Here is a 24,528-nt window from a genome sequence, read left to right on the forward strand (position 1 = left end):
TCCTCCTGCTTCTGTCTCCTGAGTAGTTAAGACTCTAGACACATGCCACTGTGTTTGACTTTCTTTGCTGGCTGTCCTCCCACTCCCCTCAGAACTTCCACTTTTCCTTTCTGGAGCTTGCCGTGTGTGTGTGTGTGTGCGTGTGTGTGGTTTGCACGTGCCATTGTGTATAAGGAGGTCAGAGAACACCCTTGGCTGTTGCTCCTCAGGCATGGTCCCTCTGTTCAATTGACCTAAGCTCTCTCACTTGCCTGGCATTTGCCAGCTAAAGCTGGGTTACCTGGCCACCTGCTGGGTTACCCAAGGCCCCACCGGTCTCTGCTTCCCCAGCAGTGGGGTCACAAGTGCACCGTGCTGTTTTGTTTTGTTTCCGTGTGTTCTGGGGGGTCTCACTTGGGTCTTCGTACTTGCAAAGCAAGTCCTTTACTGACCAAACTGTCTCCCCAGCCCCATGACCACCGACTATTTGACTGGTCTACCTGATTGATGTCTGTTTCTCTTGAGGGCAGGACCATGTCTAACTCATTATGAACAGCCTAGTGTCCATCACCCAGGGTAGACAACTGGTGACAGGATTCATGAAGGAATGTCCTCTCACCCTGGCCAGTTCCTAAGTTCTGAGGATACAATACCATAACAGAGGGGTCTGGTCATGGAGGGCAGAGTCGGGCAGCTCATCGTTGGCTCTGTTGGACCCAGAGCTTTGGACTCAGGTGGTCTCCAGAGAGGTTACAGTCGCTCTCCACACATGCCTTTCCTCTTGCCTATGGGACTGAATGGTGGAGGCATGCAAGAGCAATACTAACTCAGCCCTAAGATAGTCCCCTGGCTGGGAGGCTCTGTTCCTACGTGTTTTTCATTGGCCCTCCCTTAACAAATAAGATAAGATTGATTGCATCTGTTTCTTCTTTAAATTAACAAAATTTGCCCTCAGTTTGTTTAAAAAGAGGGAAGAAAGTCTGTTTCTAATTTGTTCTGATACATTTATTAAATGTAATCATCCAGTAAAAAAAAAATCAGAGATGTTGAAAACAGCAGGAAAATATTAAACTTTCAAAATGCAGAGCTTGAATCATAAACTATGTTTCATGGGCTCTCTCTGAAATGGGACACAACCTCAGTGACATTCGCAATTAGCTGCTAGGCGGCTCGATGGAACCCAGAAGGCCGAGAGAGGGTAGCACATCCACCCAATGTGCCCCTTCTTCTCAGAGATGAGATTCTGGGCTGTGTCCCCCCCCCCCCCCTGAGGACTCTGTTGGCTTCGGGAGCACAGGTTTAGAGTTCCCTCCATCTAGTCCGCATTTCTTCCTTTCGTTCTGTTGTTTTATTAAGAGTGAAGTCAGCTAATGGAAAATATTACTCACTTTTGGAGGATGATGGCTTTTTCTTTCCCCCACTCCCTTCTTCTTTCCCATTCCCCCTATAAACCTCACCAAGAATATATAAATTAATGTCCCACTTGGGAGGCCCAAAGAGAAGGAAGAAAAATTTCACTCTATAATAAAGCCCCAAGGTACTGGTGAATAACTAAGAGAAGGATTCCCTCAGAGTCCAGATTTATTCACATCATGTTATTGATATATAGATACATCATAAACACCAATGTGTACTTAGGAGATTTGTGTGTGTGTGTGTGTGTGTGTGTGTGTGTGTGTGTGTGTGTGTGTAAATACATGGGGTATATGTGATATAACTATATGGTTGAAAAAATTCTCAACAAGGTGCTAATAAATTAAATTGAACAGAACATTAAAAGATTATTCATTGTGACTAAGAGGAATTCACCACATGGATGCAAGGATAACTTGATATATTCAAATCAACAAACGTGATATCATATTACCATAGTGCACAGTTTTCCTACATACAATCATATGGTCAGCGACAACATACAATCATTGTCATAGATACAGAAGACAATGCTTGATGAAATTCAACATGCCTTCATGATAAAAAAAATAGTCATAGAAAGAAAAGTGCTTCAACTCAATGAAGACAGCATGGCAGACTCATGGTTAGCATGCTAAAAGGAGGAAAGTTAAAAGATTTTCCTCTAAGATTTGGGATAAAACAAGGAAGCTCATTTTCACTGCTTTTAGGCAACACAGCTTAGAAGACTTAACTTGAGCAACCAAACAAGAGAAAGAAATCAAAAGACATCTGGTTTAGAAAGGGGAAGTTAAAATAACCCTGTTTGTAGATGACATGCTTATGCAGGAAAACTACAATAAGATATTTAATAAATATTTCACAGAGTGCCAAATGAATTTAATAGAGTCTCAGGATGCAAAGTCAACACACAAAAGTAGCATCATTTCTACATAGTAATGCAAAGCTATCTGAAAAATAAAGAAACCCATCTCATTTATCATAGCTACCAAAAATGACTAGGGATTAATATAACCAAAGTGCTGAAAAAGTTCTACCAAAAAACAAAACATTAAAACATTGGTTAAAGCAACTGAAGAGACACAGAGCTGTAAATGAGCCCATGCTCTTGAATTGGAATAATTAATATCATTAAAATGTTCATAGGACCTATATTGACATACATTTCAGTGTGGTACTTACCCAAATTCCAATGCAGGTCTTCACAGAAATGCATGGACACTACCGAAATTTATATGGGGAAAAACAATCTGAATAGCCAAAGCAAACTTGACCAAAATAATCAAAAGCTCAATCACTAGATGACTCCAAATCCATAGCCACCAAACAGCAAGATTCTTGCACAAAACCAGACAGAGATAATGAAACAGTAGAGAGCTGGCCCCATGCACCTACAGCCAAGATGTTTTGAACAAATGCGTGAAGAACAAGCATGGGAGAGAGGGCAGTCTCCTGGACCAATGGGAAAATAGGACACACACACAAACACACACAACGATTGAATTAGATCCTTATCTTTAACCGTACACAGAAGGTATCCACTTATCTCTGGTAGTATAATATTGCATGTATATTTCTCAGTCTCAGTCTACTGTAGTAATAGAAAAGGGACCAAGAGGCTCCATGGTCATATTTGATGATAACTACCTTTGTATGCATGTATGTGTATACATTTATAAATACACATACTGCATTTTCTTTGTCTGTGCATATGGCCATAAAAAGAATGAAAGCCTGATATTTTATGACACTGTAGGAGAAACCAAGGGACATTCTGTTAAGTAGAATGATCCAGGTACAGAAAGACAAGTACTGCATGATCTAACTCATGGAGAACCCAAAAAGCTTATATTATAGAAGTGGAAAGTAGAGAGGGACCTACTGGAGCTTGGAGTGATTAATGGGGATGTGGTAGCAAGACACTGGCCAAAGGCACAGAACACAGCTGGAAAAGGGAAATGGACTTTTAAGAGGTTAATTGATGATGACATAGTGTATTCTTCAAAATGTAAAGAGTGTGGGCGTTCTGTGTTTTTACCATGAAAGTGGTAACTATGTGAGGTGATGTGTTTGTTAATCAGCTAGCGCTACTGTTTCACCATGTGTATTTACTTAAGAATATCTTGTACATGAAAAAGTTCCATGCTATCTATCCATTTAAAAAGGTGTGTTTAAGTGACTGGAGAGATGACTTAGTAGTCAAGAGAATTTGCTGCTCTTGTAGAGGGCTGGAGTTTGGTTCCCAGCACTCACATGGTTACTCATAGCCTGCCTGTTACTCCAGTTCAAGGGGATCCAATGCCCTCTGGGTGACAGGCATGCCCATGGAGCACATACAGAAATGCATGTAAGACAGTCATATATGCAAAATTAAAAACAAAAAGAAAAATACCCAAATCTTTGAAAAAGAAAGGATGAAGTACCATTGTGGAGGGGGGGGGTTGCTATTTGATGCGGTTAATGTTTTTAAGGCTGGGGCGATGGCTCAGCAGTTAGGCGTGCTTGCTGGTCTTGCAGAGGCTGCAGCTCAGTTCTCAGCACCCATTTTGGGTGCCTCACAACTGCCTGCAGCTCAAGCTCCATGGGTTTCAATGATTTCTGGTCTCTGTGGGCACCTACACACACGTGACACACACACACATATATACAAACATGCACAATAGTTAAATAATTAATTAAAATAAAACAAAAACTAGTATTTTTTAAAAGGAAGGAAGTTGAAATAAGAAAATCAAAAAGGAAGTAAGAAAGGAAAAGGAGAAATTAGATAAGGGAAGTGAGAAAAGGGGAAGAAGAATGGGAAGTGAGACACTTGAAATACACGGAAAGGGGAAACGGAAGAAGGGAAGTGTGTGTTAGTGGGTGGAAAGTTAGTTAACAGACAGGGAAATACACATAAGTAGGAAATTTGCCTTAACCATACCTGGGGAAAATAAATAAAGGAAGTGAGAATTGCAAAGTATTTGGGGGTAGAAAGATATGGGAAAAAGGAAGTGAGAATTGTGACATGTTTGGGGACGTAAGACATGAGAACAGGGAAGTGAGAATTGGGGCGTGTATCGGGGTAGAAAGGAGCCCAGACATAAGACATGGGAACTGGGAAGTGAGATTTGTGACATGTACAGGGGGTAGAAAGGAACTCAGATGTAAGACATGGGAACAAGGAAGTGAGAATTGTGACATGTACAGGGGGTAGAAAGGAACTCAGATGTAAGACATGGGAACTGGGAAGTGAGATTTGTGACATGTACAGGGGGTAGAAAGGAACTCAGATGTAAGACATGGGAACAGGGAAGTGAGAATTGTGATGTGTATGGGGGTAGAAAGGAGCCCTGATGGGAACAGGGAAGTGAGAATTGTGATGTGTATGGGGGTAGAAAGGAGCCCGGATGTAAGACATGGGAACAAGGAAGTGAGAATTGTGACATGTATAGGGGGTAGAAAGGAGCCCTGATGGGAACAGGGAAGTGAGAATTGTGACGTGTATGGGGTAGAAAGGAGCCCGGATGTAAGTCATGGGAACAAGGAAGTGAGAATTGTGACGTGTATGGGGTAGAAAGGAGCCCGGATGTAAGTCATGGGAACAAGGAAGTGAGAATTGTGACGTGTATGGGGTAGAAAGGAGCCCGGATGTAAGTCATGGGAACAAGGAAGTGAGAATTGTGACGTGTATGGGGTAGAAAGGAGTCTAAATGTGAGAAATGGGGAAAGGGAAATGAAACAGAAATAAGAAGGATGAAGACATGCAAAATAAGTGATAAAGGGGCAGACAAGGGAATAGAGACAGGAAGAGGTGAGGAAACACCTCACCCAAGGCTCCTCACACACCCTTCTCTGCAAGGAGGGACTGGTGGCTGGGCAGTCAACTGGGCATGTAGGTGGAGAAGAAGACAAGCCATGTACCATCTAGATTCCAGCACCAGTGCCATCCTGGGTGGTTACTCAGGTTAGGGACCTTTGGGGACAGAGACTGAAGCTGGTGACCCTCTGATAGAATACAGAATTCACATGCTGTGAACACAGACTAAAAACAAGGAACCCAGGAACTGTGACAGAGGAGCTAATCAGAGAGCATGCAGGGATTCCCTTGCAGGTCTCAGGGGATAGAGAAAATCCTACTCCAAAATGCCAGGGAAGTGAGGAGGTCTTCTCTGATTGTTCCTACCATGGTCTGTCGTATCCCTCCTCCTCCTGGAACACCCTAGGGCTCACTTAAACCCAAATCTGCTCTGTGGGCTTCCCAGCTCTCCCTCCTTTCTGCCATCCTGGCCAACTCCTACCTCTAGCTGTGTGATCCCAAGTTTCCATCCTAAGCCATGGCCTCTGGATTGTTCTTCCCCAGGTACCCACTTATCTCTGGTAGCATAGGTTATTATTTTTTGTTCTTCTTTTCATTGATTTGTTTGTTTGTTTGCTTGTTTGTTTTTATAGGGCCTTGCTGTATACTGTAGGATGGCTTTAAATTCTGGGGGAGTCTGCACTACTTGCCTCCTATTTTTTTCTCCTGATTTGTCTTTTTAAATGTCTTTTTATGGTGAAAATTTATTGATTTTAGTAATTAATAAAAATAATTCTTTAATTTTTAATCAAAAAAACAAACAATTACTGGGAAACTGAGATTCTTATTCTGAATTTTTAGTCTCACTAATAAAAGAATTTGAAAATTGACTCAAGGAATTTCAAGGATAATTTTATTAAAATTTGAGATAAAAACCAACATTGTAGGCAAGCTGGAAATGCTGAGCAGCTGCCTGGAGGGGAAGTGGAGAAAAAGTCATGCCTTTTAAGATAGCCACAGAGGTAAGAGAAATGCTGAAAAGGCCCTGAACTTGCATTGGAGCGCCTAGCCCACCCTGAACTTAGCGGGACTTTTGGTGTGCATGTGCACGCTCCATTCCGTTCCTTAGTGGAAGCTGAGGAGAAAGGGCTTCCAGCCATCTGCAAACTGGCTGCTTTTGAGGCTTTCTGTTGTTGTTCTCCTGCCACAAAACTCTTTACAATCATTTGTCCCCAAAGAATTTGGAATCTCAAATTTAGAATTTCAGGCACTCAATCATATGGCTGCAAAATCCCTTTTAGGAAATGCAATGCTTGGTGGGTCTTTAGGCTTGCTCGCAGTTTATATCAGCTCTTTCTCAGCGTGGCTAGCTTCTAAATACGTTACCTCAGCTGTCCTAAGGATTTAGACTTCAGTAAGGCCAAGCCTTCCTACCCAATCTGAGGAAATTAGATGGTACACAAGATTGGTGATTCCAGAGGAGAGAAAGGACCAGATCTCACATATGTCAGCATTGTATTCTTCCTGCTCTTTCGTTTCCAGTTGTCCAGAAGCCCGGGGAGAGCTTCTGGTTAGGTTATATCTAATTCCTCAGGTCTGAGGGCACCCTAGAACATCTGAAATCATCACACAGTTTTATTCCCACTCCATACCTGATGAGAAGTTCAAAGCAGGGACTCTGAGCGAGGAGCGACAGAGAGCTAGAGTCTAGATATTCTGTGGGGAAAAGCCTGAACTGAAGGAGATGACGGGGTCTTGACAGGGGAAGAGCTCTTAGGCCAGAGGCAAACCTTGCTTTCTCCATGTTTGCCTGGACCGGAACCAACATTTTCTCAAGGGACCAGTTCTTTATGTGAGGAGACAGTCAGCTCTTGGATAATTGTGGGCTAATACCTTTGAAATAGGACTTGAGGAAATGAAAAGGAGGAAGAGAAGGAAGAGGGGGAGGGAGAAAGAGGGGAGGGGAGGGAGAAAGAAGGAAGAGGTTGAAGAGGAGGGAACTAATTAAAGAGTGGATTTGCAACACAGAATAGTTGATAATATTAAGACTTGGAATGTTAGCGTGAAATTTTTATCTTGCCTTCCAATGATCCTCATAGTCTAGTGGTCAGAAGGGGCATTTTAGGGTGGAGGGAGGTGTCAATCTCTCACACACTTTGGTGTAAGTCACTAGTAGAATTCAGAAGACTTGGAAAACAGAAAGAATATTGGTGTAATTAATTGAAGTCTTTTGATTAAATATGGAATGACTATTTGTAGATGTTTTACTATCAATAAAGATAATACTCAAAATAGTATTTATGACTTCAAAGCTAATGAGATAGATCAAAATTATTCTGAGTAAGAGATCCATGGCTATCTTGTTCTTCCCAGTGTTCTGTGCTTTTAATTTCAAATAAACTATTCTTTACAAATATAAAACATTTTTTTCTTCTTTCTTTCCCCTCTCTTCTCCTCCTCTACAACAGGGTTACATGATGGAAAACCGAATCTCAGGCCTGAAATGTGACACCGACGTGTTTGTAACCTTTGAAGGTGACAACGTAGTCATGCTTCAGGTAAGATTCAGGACACATGTATTCATTTTAACAATGTGGTTTTCAAGACCAAGCCTTATCCAAAGGATCTGAAATGTTCTGCACGTTTTATCTTTATCTGATATCTCCATTTAATCGGCAGGTGTTTCCCTGTTCGGCAGTTGAACAGGAGATTGAGTTATTTCTCTTTGAGGTCATCTTTGATGTTGAAATATGTCTTTGTAGTTTCAGAAAACTGCTTGTACTGTCAGATTTTTCTGCTAGAAATGCTACTCCAATAGAGTAAGTAGGCCCTGAAGATAAACAATTGAAAGACAGGATGCTAAGTTACAAATGGATAGGTTAGTCGACCTCACTAGTCAACACAGAGATTCAAATTAGGAGAAACTGAGTCACTGTTCTCTTTTCAAGTTAACTCATGTCTCAAAGCATGTTGAAGATTCATTGCTGGTGAAAGTCCAAGAGTTTGCTTGTTGCTAGGGGACTCTGTGTAATTCTACCCCAGGACTCTACCCTACTCGTCATAAATATGGAAAAAACAAGCAAACAAAAACCACTGAAGCAATACATTCTTACCAGTACAAAATTTACGATAATAATGAATATCAATAGCAAAATGATTATGTAAATCATACTCCGACCATTCAGTGGGGAATTATATCTCACCTTTAAAATTGTACTTGCAAGCAGTTCTGCTTTCAACAGAAATTTAAAACTTACGGTAAGTAAAATGATAAAGAATTGCATACGGGATGTAATTGCTGTATTTTTAAAGAGAATAGTGGTGGCAGGTTGAGCCAGTGAATAAAATGCTTGCTATGGAGACTCAAGTTCAGAGCCCCAGAACCCAGGGTGTGCCTGTAATGCCAGCACACGGGAGGCAGAGATAGGGCCTCCATGGGACAAGCAGGCTAGCTAGACTAGACAAAATGGAGAGCTCTTGGTAAAGTCAAAGACCTGGCCTTGATACAGAAGGTGGAGAGCAATGAAGAAAGACACCTGACATCAACCTCAGGCCTCTGCACATGCACATTTGCACACCCACATACATACATATGTACATTTGCACACCCACAAACATACACATGTACATTTGCACACCCACAAACATACATATGTACATTTGCACACCCACAAACATACATATGTACATTTGCACGCCCACAAGCATACATATGTACATTTGCACGCCCACAAACATACATATGTACATTTGCACACCCACAAACATACATATGTACATTTGCACGCCCACAAACATACATATGTACATTTGCACGCCCACAAACACACATATGTACATTTGCACGCCCACAAACATACATATGTACATTTGCACGCCCACAAACACACATATGTACATTTGCACACCCACATACATACATATGTACATTTGCACACCCACAAACATACATATGTACATTTGCACACCCACAAACATACATATGTACGTATGCACGCTTATATACATACATATGCAACAAAACAAAAGGAACAATAACAACAGATGAATAATGGGGGCTTGTGGTCTGTCAGTGCAATAGCCTCCTCTCCTGGGGTCCTCTCTCTTCATAATTCAACATCCTGGATAATACCCAGAAAACAAGCTGGAAGGGGAAGAAAGATACTGGCTGCCTGGACCTTGAGACATGAAAAGGCAATTATTTGCCCAGGATTCTAAGAATCATGGACAAAATACACTCCAAAATGAAGGCTCCTCCATAGCTGAAGGACCAGGAAGACAGTGACCTAACAGTAGAAAAACTTGACAATGTCCACTTTGAATCAGGCACAAGGAAAGGACACCTTAGCCTTCTTCCCACCTCACTCACCAGCAATTGCAGTGGGTCCAGGCAGGGAGCTGATGTGTTTCCCATAGCCCGAGGAAGCAGGCAGCATAAAATGGTAGCATTCATGTATCTACCCAGTGGCATGTAGGGAGCCAATCTCTATTCCTCCAATGGAAGCAGAGAATGCTCTAGATCTCACTCCAGGTAGTTTCACTGGAGCTTGTTATGAATGGAGCCTCTATATCTACCAATCAGGTGATCAAAGGGATGTCCACCCTGGTGTCAACTATGGGAATGAGGGAAGCAGATACCATGATCACCTCTCAACTTTCCATCACCATGACAAAATGCCCACATGTTGACTCAGTGTCAAAGGTATCATGGTCGCTTGGCTTCACTGTTTCTGGACCGTGAGACATCATAGTGGAGACCATGTAATGGAACATAGTCACGGTGACTGGGAAGTAGAAAGCAAAGGGGAGGGAGCAAGATTCAGATCCCAAGTACATACTTTCAAGGATCCACTCTCTTCTATTAGCTTCAACTTTACCTCCCATGGCCTATCAAATTATGAATCCTTCAATGAACTAATCCATTGATTATTCCCAAGTCCTCATGATCCAACCACTTTCCAAAGTCCATATAGTGGCAAACAAGCCTTTGAGATTCAAACCACAACTCTCACTCCTCTCTGCCCCAAAGCAGTCAGGTGGGGGCTGAGCCCCAGCATCACTTGGTCTCAGAGGAGTGAAATGATGTGAAGTAATACTTAGCTTTCTCCTTCTTAGTGAGAGACAGAGAGCTGAGCCCCTGTCCTCACCCAAATGTCAATAAGGGGCATAATAAGGTGGTGGTGAATGGGACGGATTGGCTTTCTGTCTCCCTGTTCCCATGCCCAGGGGGTGTAAATTAGTGATCTGATTTTGTTAGGAAATATTGAGGGAATCAAGTGGAAAGAGGAACACACTCAAGCAGGGACCTTTGGAAACTCAGAACGAAACAGGAACTCATTGCCCATCATATGACAAGCCAGGAAAAGGATGAGGGAAAGTAGAAAATCAGCAGGTGCTAAATGAGAAGAATCAGACACTGGAATTTTATGACAAGGATTTGAAAGTTACCACCATAAAACAAAAATGCTTCTCTGACAATAAACATTTTATCATGAAGGAAGTGAACAAGCTTGAAACTCAAATTAAAAAGATGGTAGCACTGATAGTTTTTCAAAGGATAATGAACATGTTGACATAAATCTAGCAAAACATGTATAAGATTTATATGTTCAAACTCACAAGTTTTCCCAGAAGATATCAAAGAAGACCTAAATAAGTGTAAATGATAAAAACAGAAGACTTTTAGCAGAAAACCGATGACTAAGAATGCAGCTTAGTTGGCAGAGTGTTTGCCTGGAACGCCTGAAGCTCTAGACTTCATGCCCAGCATGGGGTAAGCTAGAAGTGCGTGCCTGGAATCTCAGAGCTCAGGAGAGGCGTGGAGGCAGGAGGGTCAGAAGTTCAAGGTCATCCTTAGCTTATAATAATAAGCCAGAGGCTAACCTGAGCCACAAGATGCTTGTGTCAAAACAAAACAAAACAGAATGTGGGAAATCTCATGAGAGCTGTAACAAAGGAAAAAGTCATAGGCGTGCCAGCAAAGCATAATTCATAAAAGAAGAATTGATAAACAAGGTTATGCTTGCCTCACCTGTTGCTTGTCTCTGATTGGTTTCTAGGAGTGGAAAGTGATTTCTGTCCCCCAGTTTCCTGATTTTTTTTCTATTTCAGTTAGGAACATCAGAGTAGGATCCAGTGTGGCTAGGAGCAGCTGCCTCTGATGGATTCTCAGTGGGTCCCTTCCTTCTCAGAGGAAGGTTGCTCTGGCCAGGGCAGTCAGCCAGCACCATCTCCACAGCCATTACCTGGGGATCACCTCTGGAGACCGTGCAGCCTGGAAACTCTGGGCACACAGCAGGGCGTGCTGCAGGTGTCTCTCTGGGGTGTGACTGATGGCAAGCTGGCCGGCTGACCCATTCCCCAATATCTGCGCTATCAGAAGTTTTGCAATTCTCCTATCAACCACGGCGCTTTCAGCTCACTTCCTTGAAGATGAAACTCCCAGTTCTATCTACCATGTTGGGTGGCTGTCCTTAGAGTTTCTGCAACCTTTCCATATTTCCCTTGGAGACAAATGGTAGGTTTTCTGACCTTCCCATTATTTTCTAGGGCAGAGGTTTTGGGCTCTTAATGGAATTTAATTACATCCTCCACCAAATCCAATTATGGTCTGAATCCATGAAGTCCCATTAGAACTTGCTTCTGCCTCATTAGGTATACACCAGGACAGATCCTTGCCTAATCCACCCTGGCAGATCTCCTAAATAATGGCATCCGGAGACTTTACATGTGCTGTTTATTACCCTGAAGTGGAAATATGCAACATGCAAATGAGCCTTGGGAAACTTGCTAAAAGACCAAGTGGGGGCTTTCCATTCCTACCTGGCTGGGGTGACTGCCTTTTTCCAGATTCTGCTTAGGAATGCTAATGGAGTGTTGTCTGTTCATGGGCGAGAAGCCTGCAGTGGGAGTCCTGTGACCCACAAAAAGAAACATTTTTTCCAAGCAAGTGAAAAGTGACTCACCCTGGACTGCTGTGGGCAGCCACAAACACAAAATTTCCCTTTTCTGTTTCTGTTAAAATACTAGACTTTAGGACTGGAAAGATGTCTTGGCAGTTAAGAGCACTCACTGGTTGCTCTTCCAGAGGACCTGGGTTCAGTTCCCAGCACCCAGGACAGCTAGCAATTCCAGGATACCTGACATCCTCATACAAGCAAAGTACTAGTGCACATTAACAAACAAACAAACAATCAAAAACCAACTAGATTTTAGATTCATTCAGGACAGGGTCTGGGCCAGGCTTTTCGTTCACAGGCTGTCACAGGGAGGCAATATTTCTTCCCTGATTGAAGTCCATGCTGCAAATGGCAGGGTTTTGTGTCTTCTATAGCTGAACAGTATCCCATTGTATATGTAAACATTTTCTTTGTCTGCTTGTCTGCTGATAGGCTCAGAGTTTGATTCCATATTTAGCTATTATGAGTGCTGCTGCAGAAACATGCTGGTGTTTCTTTGGTATGCTGGCTTCATTATCAGATAGACACCCAGAAAACAGTTAGTTGTATCAAATGGCCATTCTGTTTTTGGCCGTTCGAAAGGCCGTTATGGTTGGCAAAATGGGTGTGTGAAAATGTTTTTTTTCTTCACCTCCCACCAGCATTTTTTTTCTGTTTTGTTTTACTGTTAGCTGCTCTGAATAGTGCTCTGATATCTCACTATGGTTTGATTTGTCTATGCCGATGGCCAATCCTATTGAGTGTTTTCATGTATTTGTTGGCCCTTAGAATTTCTTCTAAGAAGTATTTAAAGTCAAATTATTCGGTTTGTTGTTCTGCAACTTCCTTCTATATTCTAGATGCTAATCCTTTGTCAGATGAACAGTTGGTGAATGCCCTCTCCCATTCTGTGGGCTGTCTGTTCACTCTGGTGTAAAGTTATTCCTTTTGCAATGCAGAAGGTTTTTAGTTTAATATAATCCCTCTTTTATATTTTCCCTATGCTTTTGAGGTCATGTCTGCAAAATCATCACTTATACCATTATCTTAAAGTGTTCCCCTTATTCTTGTAGCTTCGTAGTTCAGAGGCTAAAATTTAAATCTTTGATCCATTTTGTGTTGATTTTTGTATAGAAGAAAGACAGTGGTCAAACTAGACCAGGTTGTAGGTGATATTATTCCTTGTATAGAAAAGCCTAAAGACACCACTGAAGGTGCAATGGGGCTGATAAACAAACCCAGTAAAACTGCAGGATATAAAACCAATACATAAAACTCCAGAATTTTGCACATCCAATGACAAAATTCCCAAGAAAGAAATCATGAAAACAGACCTATTAAAAATAGCCAAAAGTATAAAAATAAAGTGCACATGAAAAATCGAACCAAAAATGGCCTTTACCATAGATATCACCAAACACCAATGAATGAAAATTAAGGAGACTTTAACAACTAGAAAGAACAGCCATGCTAATGCCCTGGAACAATTAGTACTGTTAAGATGTCCATAGAGCTCAAAGAGAGTTACAGATTCATAGTAAGCATCAATGTAGTCCATAGAACCACAAAACCAAACCAAAACTAAAACCAAAAAGCAAAGCAAAATCACACATACACATACACACACACAAAGTTCATATGTGAGAAATCTTGATCACAAAGAGTGCATCTCTCCACCAGATTACATAAGAAACACAAACAGCATAACCCAGGCATAAAGCTAGGGTAAGAAGGCAGAAACCCAGGGATAAGTCCAGTCATCCACAGCTGACAGAGATGCCACAAGGTGACAGAAAATACAATGGAGAAAGAACAGCCTTGTTGCTAAATGAAAGGCCTCGGTAGCTAGGCACACAGGAATCAAGAGCTCAAAAGACAATGGCCTTCTAGAACTTGCCCAAGTGGAGTCTGTGTAAAGAAATACCTGGACGGCCCAAGCCCAGGAAACATTTAGTCTAAGTGAGGACAGGAGAGCAAGTGGGATCAAAGGAAGCCTTCAAACAGGAAGTGGTTTCTGTTTAACAAAGAGCGCGAGTAAGAAGCAGGAGGGGCTTAGCCATGTGACAGGGAAAGCCTGTGTTTCTTCTTGAACCGAGTGAGAAAGAAGAAAGGCCATTAAGACACCAGGACAAACGGACTGCGATGAAGCCCACTCAGGAGCACATAGAATCTGTTTGACCTTGACACCTTCTGCTGTTTTAACCAAATCTCCTGGAAAGAGACATTGGATACAAAGCATTGAATAGGAGCCTTTTACTTTTTACCTCAAGTTTTTAGTTGATTTTATGTGATTTTGAGTTTTTCAGAATCAAGTCTACTTGAACTACAGCTCCTTTCTGGACATGACATGACTGTCACAGCCATGACCTCTCAGTAGCTGTGGTTATCTACACAAGACCAAGCCCGCTAACATTTCAGCATAGATGATCTCTGGTCCCACCCCTTGTGGGGGAGCTATTTTTGGCAGTGAATAATGTCTGGGGGAGCAAGTATTATTATTTTTTGAGGGTGTAACTATAGGTAGGTTTTCCATACTCCAGTGGATGGCCCCACATTCATGCATATATGGGCAGTACTAACTGGACTTATCAGGTTATCCCCAAAACAAAAACAAAACACACACAAAACAAACAAACAAAAACAACAAAACAAAGGCATGAAGTTGGTAAGACACCTGTTGGGGAAAACGTGGAGGAATTGGAGAGGGAAATAAAGGAATATATATGAGATTCTCACTTACATATGGAATTCTCAAAACTAAAGGAAAAATCTAAAAATATAGTTCCTTCTTGAAACATAAAAAATAGGAAAGGAAAGAAAAGGATTGAAGAGTAACAGGTAAGAAGTTCTTTCCAAGGGACAAATCTATCCATAGCTATTATCTACCATCTATGTATGTATGCATGCATCTATCTATCTATCTATCCATCCATCTATCTGTCCTCCATCCATCCATCCATCTTTTAGCTTCACTCATCTCCTCCCTCCATAGCAGAAAGAATTTGAAATTTTCCCAAGGTAAGTAAGACATTGTAAACTGGAATGAGATCCTCGAGGCCAACCTGAAGTGACAGTAAGGGCTGCACCTTGATCTGAAGTTTTGGAGTTACCCTCTATTTTAGGAGAACCCTGTAATAACCCAGAAGGCGATTTAATAGACGCTGCTCCTCTGACTTTGGGTGAGTCTAGTGACTAGCAGATGATGTTGAAGGACACAACCCTGGGATAAGGATATCTCTCACATCAGAAGATGGGATCAGCTCAGTCACATTGTTCATCTAAAGGACTGAGATCTGGCCTGCAACAGGATCTGGGCTGGTGACCTCTGCTGCAGATCATAGCTCCTGCCTCCTGGAAGGCCAAGGGTCTTCCTGATCTACAGAGCTGGGGATGGGGTGGGGAAATAGTTTAAGAGCTTTCCCTAAGACTAGATGGGAGACATCATAGAATTGCCCGCAATGTAATAGCAGCAGAAATATTAGGAGTAGATAAGAGGTGGGAAATAAGGGTGTGTAAAATGAGGCCAGAGAGGCTCCAGAGGCCTGGCTAACAGATGCTGCGAGGGCCATGGTAGAGCAGGGCAACCAGAACTGTGCCTGGGGCCAAACCACAGACGCCCAAGCTAAGGTGATGGCATGGGCACATAGAAGGATATCGCCAAGATCTGCTTAGGGTTAGGATGGATCCCAAGCAATTCCAAATGTGACCCTCCTCTCCGGAAATTAGAGGGACTTGGGAACAGTTTTTTTTTTCCTATGCTGACCAAGGTAGTTTGAATGGCATTGTTTTTCTCTTTCCAAGTCCATTGACCCATACACAAAGCTGGTACCCAGTTTCAAAACCAGATGTTACACCATCTAAATATTTAAAGCTCTCTTCAAGGACTCCATGTGTGCACTTTTGGAGAAAAGGAACCTTCCAAATCCAAGCTGCTCTTTTATCTTTGCTTCTCTGCTCTCCAGAGGGATGCCTTCATTTTCTACACTGACTGTAACCGTTTTGTAGCAAGGCTGATTTTAGCATTGTTGCACAGTCGATGCCTGTGGGTCGTTGGCAGGATTGTGTTAATTGTGTATTTTAATTTTGATGATAATCTAAACAGAAACAGTCTAAGTAGGGTATGTCAACTGTTAGAATAACAACCATCCAACCAGGACTCACATGAGCTTCCAATCTTTGTCTATTTTTGTACATGGTTCCTTGCCATCCAGGAGACCTCCCCTGACCCACAGGGTGAACATCCTGAGATACTTAGTTAATGCCTAAAGCCATGAGTCGTACATAGACTACCAAACCCTAACTATGCTATTTGTTCCTGGGCGCACACACCTATGATGAGATTTAATTTATATGCTATGTTCGGTGAGATTAGCTAAAAATAATAGTAACACACTAATAATGATATACTGTAATAGTTATTGTCAAAACTTTAGACTGCCTCTGGAATTTTCCACCTAATATTTTCTGCAGATAGACCCATGGGTAACTGAAGTCTTAGATGGTCACTGTGAATAAGGGAGGACTGTGGAATTTGTAAGCTTTCTGTACCAAGTCCTAACACCTTGATCACTAGAAAACAATGAGGGAAGAAAAGACACAGGTCCAATTTAAGTGGAAAAAAAAATGTGTGTGTGCCAAGGAAAAACCAAAGGACGAGGGACAGCATGGTGTGCTGCTGTAAGAGGCCCTGACAGGGCACAGAGAAGATGAGGAGGTGAACCTCTTCCTGAGCCGGCAGAGCCAAGAGCGCACTGTCCAGAGCTCTGCCACAGTGCGGCAGGGCCACGTTTCTGCCACAAGCATTCTAACCCTTGCTATTGGTGCAGTTGGCGTGAGATTCATTGCTGTATGCTGCATGGTTTGTATTTAATTTTCTCGTTTATAGTTGGACAGCTCTATAAACATAAGGTATTTATATATAGTTTTACATTTGAGCATGTTTAAGTAACATAATTTGAAACAAGTAAAGTCAACATTGCAGGGGAGTTTATTCTCCCCCCACCCCAGGAAGGTTCCACATTTTACTCAAGTTCAAGAAAATTTGAGAGGATTTGTTTCCAGCCGTCTCCTTGCTGTTTATTTATTTATTTCATCATAGATTTTAAACTTCATTTGCTTTTATTTTGAGCACTAGCAATTATACACATTGGGGTTGTGGTCATGGCCAGGCTTTGGGTGTGAGTGGGGATGGACACTTTCATGAACACAGGAACCTGGTGGAAGTGACGGACATGCACACAGGGGAAGCTTGAGAGGGGATGGGGTGGGGATGAGGAAACTACAGCTTGGCAGGGGCTCTCATTTGCCTGGAGAGTTTAGTCTGAACCAGTGGGTCTGTCAGTCAATACATTCAGTAATGTGGCTAAACATCCAAATGCCTATTGTTCTCCATGGGGACTCCAGGGCCAGACAGCTCTGTAGCCTGTCTGTCCTGGAGGCCTGACCCTCTTCCCAGAGGTCAGTTTCACTGAACTGACACTGTAGTAGTTCCTGGGTCACTTCCTGGGTTCTCAAAGTAGCCACCTCAAATCTGGAGGAGGACAGAGCCTCAGGAAGTGCCCCCCCACCCCACCCCATGACTCCTCCAGCTAGATTCCTCTCTGGTATCTCTGGATGCCATGCGTACATGCCTCAGCTTTGACTCTGCAGAAGGCTAGGGATGAGGATGAATGTTTTCTGCCTTTCAATGGGACAGGATTTGGAACCAAACTGAAAACCTGTGGGGGTGTCGGCACCAGCCGACAGCAGAGCAGCTTTGCCCCCCAGCTGGCCTCCACGGCACAGGGTGAACTGCTCTGCCACACAAAGCAGATTCTTTAAGGTGGTAACAGAACTTCCAGGGCCGAGGGGCAGGGCCGCACTCCAGGCTCCTGAATCAGCTGGTGTGGGTTCCTGGAAGATAACTGAGTGCTGCTTTCTACTTTCGGGGCCAGATGGGTTCTTTAATAAGTGCAGCAGGCCCAGGGGCCTCGGAGTGTGGTGAGGAGTTAGATAGCCTGAGGTCTTTTTCCTTCTTCCCGGGGACTTACAGTTGCTGCTTGGCTCTCTGATAGCTGTCCTGGGGAATGCGGGTTCAGGTCTTTCAGAATTTCCGGGTTTTCAAATGATGAGCACAGTATTTTTAATGTGGAATGGCTGGCATGGTGGTATCAAACTGAGCCTGTCTACCCGGAGGGGTGAGCGCCACTCACGTCGTAGGCATAGGCCTTGGCTCCCAAACTGATCACTTTTTCTGGAAGTTTTTACTCTGAACACAGCTTTGGATGCTGGTGGAAGAGATTGGTGGCTCCCTGGGGAAGGTAAATGACCAGGATTGAGCCTCACAGGTTCCTGTCCTTAGATCCAGGACATTCCTGGGAGAGGCCTCTCATGACTGTAAGTCCCCTGAATTGACAGTGGCTGTAAGAAGTCCAGAGCAGGAGGTACCAGAGGGACAAAACTCACTTAGGCTAGACAGTCTCTGTTTTATTCATGTTGTGAAATCTCTAGTTTGGCCTTCTCCTAGAAAATGGGGGCATCACCTACAATATACATAGCGTTGTGTATTATATATTGTACTCTGTGTTGCCATAGACTGCTGGGCGCAGAGTATGAACGCAATTGTGTTGTATTGTGGCCATTCTGTGTGTATGAGCTCTGTGACTGTCCCCTACACCAAAGATGGGTTTGGTTTCTGTTCAGTGAGCTGGGTTGGTCACCAGACATTAGTGCACCAGCCGTTCTCTGGCAAAGAGAGTGTGAGCAAGTCCCATGAAGAGGTGGAATGTGGCCCTGCTGTAATAGTGGAAGGTGTGAGCCACATACTACGGCAGAACCCAGACTGTATGACCCATGTATACCGGGGATGGAAGGAGGCACAGGGGAAGGGAGGGGCAAGCTCTCTAAGTCCGTCCTCTGCTGCCACACAGCACTGCCCACAGACCTGCACACAGAGAGGCGTCAACCATAACTGCCATGTTACACTCACAGAATATCTGTCAGGAGCTCCAACAGGAAGCAACAAAGCTGCTTTCCCAGAAGCCCCTCTGCCCTCTGAGGTAGAGGGAAGTGTTTTGCTCCCTGCCCTGATGATGGCAATGTGGTGACTCTCTATGTCTGTGTTGTTGTGACCTATTGTCTGTCACCTGCCACCTCCATGCCCACTGTGGAGCCATGTCTCTGCCTTATGCCTCGATGTGAACCCTGGCACCTGTCACTATGCCTGTCACACAGTAGGTGCACTTTGGGTAAAGAATTAGTAAAAATGTGAACTCTGGTCTAAGTTCCAACCCTTGCACTTCCCAGCTCCGTGACCCTAGCACGTGACCCTGCTTGAGTTGTCTTAACTAGACAATCAATGCCCAAACATGAAATGAGCTTCTGTCTAAAGAATTTAGAAGGGAGCCCCAGTAGATGCTTAGAGGAAAAGGCTGTTGTCATCGTACGTGTGACATAAAGAATTAAGGGAAGAGGGAAGGAAGGAGGGAGGGAGGAAAGGAAGGAGGGAGGGAGGGACAGAGGGAAGGAAGGAAGCAAGGAAGCAAGGAAGGAAGGAAAAGGTTGGTTCTCTGCTCTTTAAAGTTCAAATCAACTCTCCCTCCTGCATGAAATACCCTCGGCTCCTCACAGAGTAAGGATCAACTCTCCACCCCATGAGCTTCTGGGCCTTTCATGACCTTGCTGGTGCCACCAGTCCAGCGTACACATGCTGACCTCTCAAGTTCCCCCGGAAGCTCTCAAGAGACAGGTGTGTCTCGTTCATCTCTTTAGTCTGCACTAAACAGAAGCAGTAGATATTGTGCACATAGTAGGTGCTCCATAAGTGTGGGAGGCTGAAGGACACCATTAACTTTCAGTTCATTTAATCAGGAAGAAACGGAGAATATAAGGTACATTAGGCCCAGACTTAGCTAAAATAACAAAAATCTCATCACCTTCATTCTATTTAAATGTGTGGTTTTTGCTGAACCTGAACAATCACTTTCCTCTGCTTAAAATGTCAGGTACATGTTTAAGGGTCAGGAATTACTCAGAATCACTCAGGTTGGTGTACACACTGACTTCAAATCAGTTTGACTCACCTCTTCTCAGCTCCCTTCTTCCCCTCCCCTTTTTCCTCTTCTCCCTCTTAGTGATTTTCCCTCCTCTCTCTCGGCCCTGAGACTCTGAATGTTCTCCTCTTGCCTTGGTGACCCGGCTCCTAAGAGAAGTAGATGGCTATGATGCCTGATGAAGACCGGCACCTCCTTCTCTTTCTGACCTTCACACACCGAGGTGGCCCCTGAACTGCCCCTTAGGAGCCTACTGGGCTGCTGCTGTGAGTAAATTATAGGACACTCCATTCCATGTGCATTTTGAATAAGGACAAATGACGTTTTAGCATATATGTCATGCATTATTTGGGTGTCCAGATGTTAACAGGAATCCTACATTCTCCATGACAGTCCCAACTGAAACTCCTAAGGCCAGGGCCTGCTTTGTGGGGTGAGGCCTAGGCAGTAGCACAGGATCCACAGCAGAAGGACCCCACTTGGTTTTCTGTTTTCTAGTCACCTTCTAGAAGTTAGCAAAAGACACATCCTTCTTATTTTGTACTTGCATCACTGTTTAGACCTGTGAAGTCACAAGTACTACTGCTTTGTATGACTCTATCACCATACACAGTGCAGACAAATGCAGACTGAGAGAGGCCCGAGTGCAGTCCGAGTGAGGTCCGAGTGAGGCCCGAGTGCGGCCCGAGTGAGGCCCGAGTGCAGCCTGAGTGCAGTCCGAGTGAGGTCCGAGTGCAGTCCGAGTGAGGCCCGAGTGCGGCCCGAGTGAGGCCCGAGTGCAGCCTGAGTGAGGTCAAAGTGAGGCCCGAGTGCAGTCCGAGTGAGGTCCGAGTGAGGTCCGAGTGCAGTCCGAGTGAGGTCCGAGTGAGGTCCGAGTGAGGTCCGAGTGCAGCCAGAGCGAGGCCCCAGTAAGGCCCGGGTGCGGCCCTACAGTACCTGTCTCTCCCTTCTAGGGTGATTATCTACAAGTTTCTATTCTGAGTCATATTTTTCTGTTCTAATTGGCTCAAATGTTTCTGCCTTGGCAGCAAACCCTCCCTGACTTTTTAATCCAAGCTCACTGTACCTGGCAGGAATCAGTGAGATCCTTAGCCTGTGGAAATGCAAAGTTGCTTCTAGATGCCTTGAAAAGCAATTTGACCTAAAAAAAATTTACTGGTTTTATACAATCGGTGTTCCAGGATGCATGTGATATTTATTATAAATGTGTGTTTCTGATGTCATCTTTCCATACACTTACTCGCATTTATAGTCTTGAATGTTGGCTACAGATTAGCTTGATTCCTTCTGTAGATGGGGCTTTATATATGTCTGTTCTGTCTGTTCAGTCATTTCCAAGTTTTAAGAAAGGACTCTTGGCTAGATATGCAAGAAAACAGGGCACTCACTCATGTTCAGAACCAGAGAGCAGTGTGAGTGGCCTCAGACATAATCCCCAGACAGAAACTGTATCACAACCTTCCTTGAGAAGATATAAGGACAACAGCAGACCTGGAGAAAGATGTAACCACTTGTATTAAAATTTTTCATTTTATAAAAGAATATATTTTAAACCAGGTAGTGGTGGTGCACATCCTTAATCCCAGCACTTGGGAGACAGAGGCAGAGGCAGGGGGATTCCTATGAGTTCCAGGACAGCCTGGTCTACAGAATGAGTTTCAAGACAGCCAGAGCTACACAGAGAGACCCTGTCTCGATAAACAGACAAAAGACAAAAAAGAGAGAAAAGGATCTGTATATTTTTTAAATAATGAAATCCCGGTGAATAAATGGCTGCAGAGTCTCCTGCCTTGAGAAGCACTATTGTCACAGATGAGGTCACTTTCCTCAGTGTCTCTGACTGCTCGACTTTTGTAACTCTTGTGAATCTGTGATGGTTTGAAAACGGGAAGCTGCAAAAATAGTGGAAATACGATAGAAATATAAAGCGTAGTCTATTACAGTCTATTCAGGGACAGGTTTCACAGGTGGAAATACCCAGCTTGGCTTCAGGCTCAGCTCAGGCCTCTGACCTGGCTTGGCCTTGTTTGTTATTTGGTCTGATAAAGTATTGAACCTAGAGCCCCTGAATCTCAGTGACTGAGAGCATCTATCACTAGTCTGGGGGATCATTCTACTAAATTAGATTTAAGAACTATCTGGAAGATTATCAAAACACATCTGGGTATGCCTATGAGGATTATCCAGGAGGGAAGACCCTTGACTGTACCATCCGATTGGCCTGGAGCCAGCTGGAATGACCAGGGGACAGGAGAAAGTCAGTGGGCTCCTCTCTGCCTCTGCTTTCTGACCACCATGATGCCTGGGGCTCTGCCCCTCTATGCCCTCCGTGTTGTGAAACTGTGAGCCCAAGCAGACCTCCCATTGCCTTGTGTGGTTGGATATTTGCACAGTGACAAGGAAGTCTGCTTACACCTGGAGTCTCACCACGGAGCCATCAGCTGTGCAAAATAGCCCATCTGGAAAACATTGATTTGTCTCCTGGCCTAGAAAAGGAGTAGAGACCCACAAGTGGTCATCTGCTTCTGTGGTGCTAGCCAGGGGGCAGTTTTTCTTGTCTCTCTTAAATTTAGCAGGAGGAAGTTGATTATTATTTTATTCTAATTAGGGTGACTTAATATTCCCAATTTGAGTCGCTTAAATCAGAAAGATTCAGCAGTGACAGAGTTAGAGGGTGTCACTGAGGGACTGGAGAGAGGCGGTGAAGTTAGGACAGGAATGTGCCCGTTCACTTCGCTCAGTCAAGAGCGAACTTGAATCCAGTGGCTTTGGGACTCTCCAGTTTTTTGTTCCTTGTCTGCTGGTGAAGAACAAACATATCTGCCCTCCTGATACCTACGTTCTAGGCAGCAGGGAGACCACAGCGGCCAACATTGCTTTGTTTTGAGGTGGGGCAGTAAATCCAGGGAAAACTGTAGTGGGCAGGAATCAGAAACAGCCAGTGTGTAACAGCTGGAATGATGTTGCTTTTGGAACTAGAGGGAGATCAAGTTGGAACAATCATAAATTAAACAGAACAAAACCTGCAAATGTTAGTCCTCATAAGACAGCGGTGAACCTTGAGCTTGACTGCTGGGTCGTTTTAATTCCACTTCCACTTCGAGTTGGTTGTTTCTCTCGCTATTGGCAATGTTTGGTTTTCACGCTTATTTTATATAGCTGTAGCTGTCATAAAAATACTCATGTTACTTGGCCTATCATATTTCATTTCACCCTCTTTATCCCGAGATAAAACCTTTGGCCATGTTGTCCGTCTAAAGATAGAACTTATTTTTGAAAATATTTATTTATTTTTATTTTATGTGTATAAGTGTTTTGCCTGTATGTATGTCTGCGCACCCATGGAGGCCAAAAGAGGGCATCCGATCTCCTAGAACTGGAGTTACAGAAGGTTGTGACCTGCCAGATGAGTACTGGGGATCAAACCTGTGTCCTCTGGAAGTCAGTGTACTTAACCTCCGAGCCATCTCTCTGGCCCCTAAAGACATAAATTTGAAATTTCAAGACAATGCTTCAAGGGACCAAACAAAAATGTCATGCCATTGCACAGTTCCAGAGACCCGACCTGATGAGGCGGTGTGAATGAGTAAAGAAATAAGAGACACACAGACCAAAATCCTGGTTTAGGGTGGACTGGGGCTCCCTGCTGGAAAAAGCTGCAGTCGGGAAACTCAGAGTGTTTATTGTATAGCATTGAACAGGGAGGCATGGTTACTGCATGCAGATAAGCAAGGGGTCTGGGATTACTGTCCACGGCTGGATTAAGGAGGGAGATTTGGCTAATCTCACGAAAGCAGTCTCTAAAGGAGAGCAGTGTTCTGTCCATAAACATGGCGGGGTTGGGAGAAGCCGTTTTCTGCCACACTATCAACACTTGCACTTAACGCCCCAAGGGAAGGCTTTGCATTTGCTGGGCCTCCCCCCATGGGGAAGGTTTTACCACCTGCCCGTGGATCTGAAGCTTTGCGGTCCTTGGTCATGCCGGTATCAGCAGCGGACATTTACTCTTTAGTCGGGCTCCACTCGTGCAGGGCTTCCTCTACTTCCTGCCAGAGAATTGGAAAGTCAGAGGACAATTTGTAGCAACCGGTTCTCTCCTTCCACCATGCAGAGGACTGAACTCAGGCCAGCAGAGTCGGTGGCGAGAGCTTTTACCCACTGAGCCATCGTGATGTCCGGAAATCATTTATAATAAGGCAAAATACAAATCTCAGTAAGACGTAGCAATGCCTGCGTTTCTACAGAGAATTGCCAGGACAGCCTCAAATGCCGAGTACAGCCGAGGCTTAAGCCCCAGGTACAGCTGGGAGTATTGCAGAGTGCCATTGGTAGGGAAGGAGAATGGCTGTGTCACTGTGTGCTGACCTAAAGCTGATCTCCCTAGAGTCTG

The 24,528-nt window shown here is 43.8% G+C and overlaps 1 protein-coding gene across 1 annotated transcript in view; it reads left to right on the forward strand.

Moving 5' to 3' along the window:
* Acoxl (acyl-CoA oxidase like) overlaps positions 1-24,528 on the forward strand; it is a 283,810-nt gene that overhangs the window by 173,730 nt on the left and 85,552 nt on the right. Inside the window, exon 13 of the mRNA XM_075962688.1 lies at positions 7,639-7,728. Coding sequence (XP_075818803.1) covers positions 7,639-7,728 — 90 coding nt within the window. The remainder of the gene's footprint in view (positions 1-7,638; positions 7,729-24,528) is intronic.

The sequence above is a fragment of the Microtus pennsylvanicus genome, chromosome 2 (assembly GCF_037038515.1).
Source record: "Microtus pennsylvanicus isolate mMicPen1 chromosome 2, mMicPen1.hap1, whole genome shotgun sequence".
NCBI lineage: Eukaryota > Metazoa > Chordata > Mammalia > Rodentia > Cricetidae > Microtus > Microtus pennsylvanicus.